The sequence below is a fragment of the Limulus polyphemus genome, unplaced genomic scaffold (genome assembly GCF_000517525.1).
Source record: "Limulus polyphemus unplaced genomic scaffold, Limulus_polyphemus-2.1.2 Scaffold5642, whole genome shotgun sequence".
In the NCBI taxonomy this organism is placed as follows: domain Eukaryota; kingdom Metazoa; phylum Arthropoda; class Merostomata; order Xiphosura; family Limulidae; genus Limulus; species Limulus polyphemus.
The window spans coordinates 21,526-31,029 of NW_013671252.1; the positions used below are offsets into that span (position 1 = coordinate 21,526).

The 9,504-nt window shown below is 31.8% G+C and overlaps 2 protein-coding genes across 5 annotated transcripts in view; one reads left to right on the plus strand and one right to left on the minus strand.

Moving 5' to 3' along the window:
* The window catches only part of LOC106472827 (nucleoside diphosphate-linked moiety X motif 19-like), a 13,056-nt gene extending 11,843 nt beyond the window's left edge, over window positions 1-1,213 (plus strand). For 2 of the 4 annotated variants that reach the window (XM_022401366.1, XM_013933494.2), the window contains exon 4: window positions 131-1,204. In XM_022401366.1, coding sequence (XP_022257074.1) covers window positions 131-351 — 221 coding nt within the window. In that variant the 3' untranslated portion in view covers window positions 352-1,204. Of the gene's footprint in view, window positions 1-130 lie in introns of all 4 variants that reach the window. The other 2 variants (XM_022401368.1, XM_022401367.1) reach the window with 2 other exon arrangements.
* Window positions 1,214-1,563: 350 nt separating this feature from the next.
* The window catches only part of LOC106472828 (phosphoenolpyruvate carboxykinase, cytosolic [GTP]-like), a 22,904-nt gene continuing 14,963 nt past the window's right edge, over window positions 1,564-9,504 (minus strand). The window contains exons 7-12 of the mRNA XM_013933495.2: window positions 8,657-8,870; window positions 8,117-8,321; window positions 7,053-7,156; window positions 6,013-6,108; window positions 4,672-4,910; window positions 1,564-3,505 (exon numbers count right to left, since the gene is read on the minus strand). Coding sequence (XP_013788949.1) covers window positions 3,290-3,505; window positions 4,672-4,910; window positions 6,013-6,108; window positions 7,053-7,156; window positions 8,117-8,321; window positions 8,657-8,870 — 1,074 coding nt within the window. The 3' untranslated portion in view covers window positions 1,564-3,289. The remainder of the gene's footprint in view (window positions 3,506-4,671; window positions 4,911-6,012; window positions 6,109-7,052; window positions 7,157-8,116; window positions 8,322-8,656; window positions 8,871-9,504) is intronic.

Sequence of the window (9,504 nt, forward strand, 5' to 3'; positions counted from 1 at the left end):
GTATCCAACTGATTTACAAGGAAAAATTATTTAATTAACTATAACTCATTACGAAGTTAAATTTAAATTTTGCTCTGATAAGAAGTTAATAATGTTGTACATGTATATTTTAGAAGTATTTTTGTCTTAGGTGATGACCTTTACCCAAAAGAACCAGATTATGTTGGCCAAAGCCCCGGACCAGATCTTCCACACACTTTGGACCAGCTGAAAACCCAGGTAGAAAAGTTACATAGAATGGAAATAAGAGGCCCAATCAGTACGGTAGTCTGTAATATTCCATCATCTTGTGGTCACCTGACTCCACTAACCTACTCGAGCATCAAGACAAATGTGCACTCGTCCTTATAAAATATTTCCAGCTTGTGATGTAATACATTTTACACTTGCTTGCATGAAAACAATTTTTACTGTCCACATAAAAAAGAATATATCTATGTGAGCACACCACACTATAAAGCAGTTTTTAAATACTGTGTAGAGATTAATGTTCAACCCGTTGCAAACTTTCTCCTGCAACGTGTATCTTTCCTATAGATTTACTTCAAATTATTAGAATATAACCACAAATTAGGTTTACTAGTATATTTAACGTTTACTACCCTTCTAATAAATATATGAACTCTTTTTCCTTAGCTTTACACACATATAACCGAAGATTGTGATCTGGATTATTTGTATGAAAACAAAGAACCAATAATATTTTACATGAATTTATCAGTTTTATGTTTAATTAGCCATGATTCAAATGTTAATTTTACTACTGTATGGTTTGAGGACTTTGTTGAATTGTCACCGACTAGGATGTTTTGAATTTGTGGTAATTTACTGTACCACCGTCTTGAGTAACAAAACTTTGTTTTTAAGGAATAGAGAATAAAAATATCCCAAATTACTAAGACAAAAAAAAAACCCAGTGAACACATTTACATTGTTTTTATGTACATTTGTTTTGTTTTTTTATACAATATACGTTTATGATATACAAGTGAATATGTTGTGACAATATGAACATTTTTAGTATTTGTTGTTTCATTATATACTAAACATTTATGTAATTTTTCAATGAATAAACTGTTGTTATAAAGAGAAATTGTATCATTAATATGCTAATTTTATAATCAATTTCAAACTGAATTTCCAAATATAGCAAGCAATGAAAACAATTAAGTTTTTAGTTATTAAAAGAGATTAGGCTAAAGTAAAACAGCAAGGAACAGTCTTTTTCTACCTACATTGTATACAGATAAACAAGATTTCCTCATGGCCTAGTAGCCTCAGGCTGTGAATTCCAGGGTTTATAGTTCATTGTCTGTTGCTGTGAAAATGCATTTCACTTTGGGTACACTATAAGAGTGACAGTCAAATTTCACCTCTTGGTCAGACAAGAGTAGCTCAAGAGTTGGCATGGGTACTCTTGCTTATAGACTTTCCCTCTGGTCTATCGGTTCAAAATTAGGAACAGCCTATGCAAAAAACATTCTAAACAAACAATGTGCAAACATCTTGGATGTTCAGCTGAAGAGCGAATGTGCTACGCTTTCCCGAGTGACAAATAATACCTTCTTTGAAACATTTTATTTATCTCGTACATAGTTACTCTACACCTCACTTCCAAATTGAGGCAAACATTATTTCACAGAAAATAGGATTTAAAACCAGAAAGGTTATTGCATGAAAATAATCATAATATTATTATTATCACAGTTTATTTTTTAAACTAGATCTAATGGGTACAAACCTTTTTTTTTTTTACAGCTTGTTTTTTAAGAAGTAGGAAAGATATCAATTTTAATGAACAAACTGTGTTTACTAAGTGTAAATGTCTTTAGAATTCAAGCAAATCAACTTCTTAAAAAGAAATGGCAAGTCTGAGTATCAACTTTTATGTTTGCCAAGACATTACAAGCATTATTAAAAAAATACAATAGGAAAAGACAAAAATGGGATATGGAATTTAAGTCGACTAGTTCGTATCAGAAACCACGGTTGCCCTTCGATTTTGAAAATACATTAAAGAAAAAAAGTTGCATGATTTTTAAAGACAATTTTCTCACTGTACACAAAATTGTTTTTTGTTGGGGGGGGGGGGATGATGTTTAAGAGAAAATAAAAAATAGTATTTAGGATTTTTAAAACCCATGTATAAGATTCATAGTGTAGTATAAATACAATACAAATGTATTCAATGAAATTTGGAATTCACACTTAAACTGTCAAACCAACCCATAACAGTATTAACTCAGTTTTCAAAAAATATTAATACTCCTCAATGAACATCATAAGAATAATCTCAAGGCTTCTGCAATTCATATCATTCCATTATTTAAGTTTTAATCGACAAAGTACTGAAAAAGTATATTTAACGTAGTCTCAAAAAATTATAATGGTAATTATCTTAAAATATGCATTTTAAATTCTAAAAAGCCAATAATGTTTCCAGTTTATCTTCATATGACGTGTAGACTATTATTATCATAATTCCCCCCCTCAATACAATGTGTGTTATAGTCTCAGTGTTCAAAATATTAGTTTGTTTACGAAGTACATTTTTGTGAAAATATTTCCTACAGAGATATAAATACTATTGAACATTTCCCTCAATTAGTTAAAAATGATTTGTGAATTAAAGCTTTAGTCTCCATTCATTTAAAAACAATGTCATTTTTGAATTAATGAACAAAATATTTTGAATGATTAAGTGTTCCGATTGATTTTAAGTAATTCAACAAAAGTAAGAAAAAATGAAACAGAAATTATTAAAATATCTCCCAGAACACAAGTGATTATGATCAATTTGGTAGAAAGAAGCATATTAGTTTTAAAACCAAGAGATATATGCACTGGTCCACTATGTTTGCATTCCAGTGATCTTCACGCTTACCTAATTTTGTCCAGTTGCGGTAAAATTGGTGGCATATATACGTTATCAAAAATTTCAGCAAGGTTTTTACTGGTTGTACAAAATAAAACGATCTTGTCACATTTAACCAGGTTTGTCTGGTATCGGTCTTTTTTGTTGTTGTTGTTGTTTGGTATCTTACTTGATAATACCAGATAAACCTGATGAAACACTGTGACAAAATAAAGTTTTACTATCTACAACTAATAAATCCTTGCTGAAATTTAAAAAACAGAATTCTCCCTAATACTTAATTTATGTTATACTTGTAATTGCTCATTCAAAACCTTCACATTTCAATGGAGAAGTACAGAAACCTTTTTCAACAAATTCTATCATGAATTACACACATTAATCTTATCTTGGTACTCGGTACTTAATAAATGTTTACATTTTCTCAACACGTTGCTCAAGTTCGTTTAGTTCTTCAGCAACTTCGGCTGGGAGATCTTGAGGTAACTGCTCACCAAAGTATTTCCGAATCTCCTGAACCTCGTTTTGCCAGAAATCTTTGGGCACATACATCAACTCATTCATGTTGATTGCAGGAAGTCCATCTGTCTTCAGGGATCCATCCTTAGGAACATATCCTATGGCAGTTGCCTGGAAAGAAAAAATTATATATCCGTGTGTTTGTATGGGATGCAACATATGTCCTGGTCTTTGGATGTCAATGCAGAAGTTGAACCCACAAAGTAATGTAGGGATACACCAGCCATTAATGTTAATGTCCTCCATTCACAAAGCCTCATGTATAAAAGAGTAAAATAATAATGAAATGATGTGGGAGCTCAAGCCCACAACATCCTACATCTATATACAATGTTATACTTTTACATTCTTAATAAGGCTTGTCTTGTATCATAAAAATTTTCTATTTCATTGTAGGTTTGGTCTTGCTGTTTTTAATACAGCCCTTCCTTTTGATGTAAGTATTAATTTTTTAAATAAAGTTTGTTTACACACACACACACACACACACATACATTGGACCAACATGTTCACTACTGATACGAAGGCAACTGATTTTACCAATAAAAAGGAGACCTTAAGTTCTGTGAAGAACTTTTTAAAAATTCATACATCTTTTACAGCATTGGGAACTTGGCTTTTTTCCTGTACAGCTGTTACTTTCAACAGTATGTACATGTGTAAACTATTTAACAATTATCAGTTACAAGCAAAAATACCTGTCCACAGTGACGGGAAAAGTTTAAGTTAATCTATCAATTTAAATTATTTCATGGACTTTAAAAAGGTTAATTGTGTTGCAGCCTTGGTTTCACTCTGAGCTACTTATACTGCAAAAAGTAATTGTTGAGCATTTCAGTCATGCTAAGAGCTGCTTAACAATAACATACAATAAATCTACATTTTTATTCTTTATGTCACATTTCGAAATGCAAATGATAATGTGATTAATTCCTAACAATTTAGTGTAAAATATCCTGCTTGCAAAATAAAATGGTTTTTGTGTTAAAAGCCTTCAGACTTACCACTGAGCTACTTTGGGTGGGGGTGTAAAGGTGATGGAAGGAGCTGTAAGGCTTAGGCACTCATAATCGTTACCATGAACATCCATCTATAGATCTTTGTTACGGGTGTTCTTGGTTTTGACTAGACTTGTTTTACATTAAGATGTATACTTCATATTTTGCTTGTACTTCAAAGTTACCTCATTTTAGTTTCTCAATAAACAACTCTTATGAAAATATTCTATAGACATCATAAACGTTTGTCATACACGTGAAAAAATAATCACTTTATACCTGTCCTATGTCGTGACCATCAACTCGTCGACAAATCCAGTCGAGGACCCTACAGTTCTCACCAAATCCAGGCCAAATTATTTTTCCATCATTGTCCTTTCTGAACCAGTTGACGTGGAAAATCTTGGGTAACTTATTTTCAGGTTTCTTTCTGAAACTCAACCAATGTTCCAGATAGTGCCCAAAATTGTACCCAAAAAATGGACGCATCGCAAATGGATCGTGCATGATGACTTTGGCTGTTTAGAAAAGAAAGGGGTGAGTTTTTGAAACAAATAAGGTTTATCCTTACCTGCAATGAAATACCCAGAAACTGGTTTTTACGAGTACGCCAATAACAGTTACGTCTTTTGGTCAAAACAGATTAAATATTTACCAAGTATTAATTTATTATGAAAATAACTTTAGGAATTATATTTCAATTTCGTAAGCATTTCAGTAGTTCTGCCACCAGATTAGCAAACATAAAACAAAATAGGAGAAATTTTGTATAATAAGATTTGATAAATAAAATGTAGTTTCAATTCTGCAAGAAAGTACCAGATCTATGAAAAAATATTATAACGTTATTTGACTTAAACATCTTTGTTCTTAGTTAAATAAAGTACCACAAAACAGAAGTATTCAATTCGACAATCAGTGATGCTTGAAGAATGAAAGAAGTTAAACAGAGACCGGTAACATACAAAATTATTTGAAAAAAACTAAACTACATTTCATCTGAACATACTCCTTTTGATGCCATCGCTAACCTTCAATTGTTAAACAGTTGTAAAATTAGTTATTTTATCTCCAAACAGGATTGTTGTGTAATGACAGTAAAGACACAGAGAAGCAAATGCAGAAGAAAGAATTTTTTTCAATAACCTAGTTTTTTTGTATATAATTTTTAATCTTTTGGAAAAGCATTTCTTCATAATTTTCAAAATAACATTTTAATTGATTTTTTTTTTGCTTTTTGACTTATAATTGGAATAAAAATACGTTTTCATAATGTAAATTAAAACTGTAGTATCTTGTATCTAACTTTCCTGAGGTATTGGAACATTATGTAATTGTAGTAAAAAAAGCAAAGTATCAAAATTAAAAATATTTTAAGAGTTAAGGAACTGAATACATGGACAACAGAAACAGGAATGCTTGTTTGTTTGTTTTTAAGCCCAAAGTTTCACAATGGACTATCTGTGCTGTTCCAACCATGGGTATTGAAACCCAGTATTTTTTTGTGTTACAAGCCTCCAGACTTACTGCTGAGTCACAGAGTGTTAGGTGTTACATGTAGACATAAAATACTAACAAAAGTATCAAAACACAAAGAAGTGATTATAAAAAGAGAGTTACCTTTGTGTTCTGCAGCAGCAGTAGCTTCCGATCTCATGGCAGCACCAACAAACACACCATGTTGCCAGTTTAGAGATTCATAAACCAACGGAACACCTATAACACAAAAAACAACAACAATCGCTTATTAGAAAACAAACAAACAAACACTATATAAAGATAAAAAAAAAAGTAAATATGTTATGCAAAATAAGAAAACATAGTAGAGGTAGTGATTTTTTGTGACATGATTAAAAACCCAGTAACATGCAGGGGAATCAGTACTAATGATGCAGCACAGAGTCTGTTTTACTTCATACTTGAAGCAACTTTTAATAAACTCGCATCTATGTAGTGATTTCTTTCACCACTCTACTACTGGCGATTATTGTACGAGAGTTGGCAAAGCTGAAGGGAAAATTTACATTCCCACCCATAAAGACCATTTAAGGAAAAAGTCATTAGCATATAAATCAAAATAACCTTCAATTTTTGAAAGACATATAAAAGCCTATTTATTTTATTTTGGTTTATTTTTCCCTGAATTTGAAAACTTACCGAAATGAATTATATTTTTAAAATTCGTATTCTTAGTTTGAAACTAAATTTATTTACAATTGTTTTAATATAAATATATATGCATATTTACTCCTTTTTGATTTTAATATTATTTACCTGGATCATTAAGCCTTTTAGCCAATCCAACTTCATCACAAGAGACTAAGTCAGATTAGTTAGCCTCCATACAGTAAGTGTTAATGTCCACTTTTGTAATTTTCAATAACAAGTTCCTACCCTGTGTGTGTTTATAGGTAAGTGATAAAACGTGTATTTCATACATTTTTTGTTTTAGTTTTTCTGGAACTTCCTGAAGACTAGTGCTACATGTAAAATGAGGATAAGAACCTCAGAAAATTGTTTTGTTCGTTTTGCAAGATAAATAAAAAATGGGCATTTAATCATTACTTCTTTTTTCTGAAGAGTGAAGATATTACTTACATTAACTCCACGTAACACTTATAAGGTTTAGAAAAACAAAACATCTAGAATGGCAACAAAACCTTTAGGTCTTCTCCCTCCAAAGATAATTGCCGAAATTGGTACACCAGCAGGATCTTCCCATTGAGAATCCATCATTGGACACTGTTTGGCCGGAGCACAGAATCTATATGCATAAAGTTTAAAATAATATTTCCTAAATGACAGTAAATTTTGATTTTCAAATCCTACAAAACATGTGTATATTTTATACTTTTATATCTATCAGTGTGTGTGTGTGCGTGTGTGCGTGCGTGCGTGTGCGTGCGTGCGCGCGTAATGTTACTTATTAACTAATGTTTCACTAAATGTGTTGTTTATCAAGCCCATACTATGGAATACGCCTAGGTGGCAGTAAATATTCTAGTAATTGTATAGTAGTGTTGTTATAGTAAGGGATTTGTTTTCACCTTCTCTACATAACTGAACATGTAAATAATATTTTAAAATATAACCAAACACAATTCACATATTTTTATATTGAAAAAAGAAAAACAAATTGTTCAGTCGTTACAGTAACGTTCACGTGATCAATCATAAACTAGTTGTTCAGTCGTTACAGTAACGTTCACGTGATCAATCATAAACTAATTGTTCAGTCGTTACAGTAACATTCATGTGATCAATCATAAACTAATTGTTCAGTCGTTACAGTAACATTCATGTGATCAATCATAAACTAATTGTTCAGTCGTTACAGTAACATTCATGTGATCAATCATAAACTAATTGTTCAGTCGTTACAGTAACATTCATGTGATCAATCAAACTAGTTTGCAGAAGCACTTGTATACTGCAAATTAATGTTGCAGCTTTAAAAGTTAGTTGTTTCTTTCATAATTTCACACAAAGCTACACAAGGGATATTTGTGCATAGTTGTCCCTAATTTTGAACTTACATATTTGAGGGAAAATAGCTAGTCAAAAGCACTCACTGCTAACTCTTGTTTCATTGAATAGTAGTATTAAACTATCACACTTATAGTGCACCCATGGCTCCAAGATGCAGGGTGCAATGGCTGTGAACTAGGAATAATGAGATTCAAAAGCCTGAATACACTAACTATAGGCTACACGTTTAGCATACCTGGAGTTAGGATGGGCTGCAGGTTTCCCACTGTCAGGTTTCCAGTTTTCAACATTTGTCCACGATTTTATTTTAACATTTTTAGGAAGCTCATCTTCCATGCCCTCCCAAAAAAATCCACCGTCACTTCTCTCAGCCACATTCGTAAAGATTGTGTTCTTCTGAACTGTCAGCATTGCATTTGGATTAGTCTTCATTGATGTTCCTACAGTATAAAAATATATTTCTATTCTACAAAGTATTCATAGTCATTTCTGTCACCAATAAAGTGTATATTGCATGCTTTCAGAATGAAAAATAACTTTAAAATATGCTACAATATTATTTTTCTACAATTCTAATAATTATTTTTAAATGAAACATTATGATCAAAGAAGACAAGTAATGCCAAATACATATTAAGTTTTAAAAATTAATTTTAAAGAGATAAATTAATTCTCAAACAATTGCCAAATACCAGACCTTAAAACCCATTTATCTGAACTCCTCATATTTTGGAAAAGTCACAGTATTCAAACTGATACAATCACTCTGCATTACCTGGTGCAACACCAAAGAAACCATACTCGGGGTTAATTGCACGCAATTGGCCTTGTTCATCAAATTTCATCCAAGCAATGTCATCACCAACACATTCTACTTTGTAACCTGGCAACGATGGAGTCAACATGGCCAGGTTGGTCTTCCCACAGGCACTTGGGAAAGCTGCTGCAACATACTTCTTTTCACCTAGAGGGTTGGTGATCCCCAAGATCTGAAAAGTTCAAGTAAACAGCTTAGCCTGATAAGACCATCATGGTGGAGTTGTTGCTTAGAATTCTTTATCACATCTTTAACTAATAATATTTGGTTATCTCCCCCATTAATTAGTTTCTAAAGTGATAGAAAGTTGTGGATGTTTAATGTACCAACTCATCTCTTACCATAAAAACTATACGACTTGTAGAGTGGAAAGTTATTGTTGCTATTAAATGTCTTACAGAATATAGTTTTTAATGCATACTCAGGACTTGCAGATACATTTAACTGTTTGAAATAAACATACCTTTAGCGAGACATTTTTTCACTTATTATATGTATGCAAAAATCAAATAAATTTTGTACCCTTATTTGATTTTCCATGATGGCTGACTAGTTTAACATCAGCATTTGGATTTTGTCTGATAGATGGGATATCCCCAACACATTTGGGTGTTATTACCACAGACGTTATTCCCTATGACAATAAGTTGACCAATAACAGTAAAGTGATCTATATATATATTATATACACATTACATAGGCTATCCTCAACATCTGTCAATATAGAGGGAATTCAGTAATTGTTAAAGAACATATTGTTGCGTCAGCGAGTCACATGACCACCGTGACGCAACGTTTCTAGAACT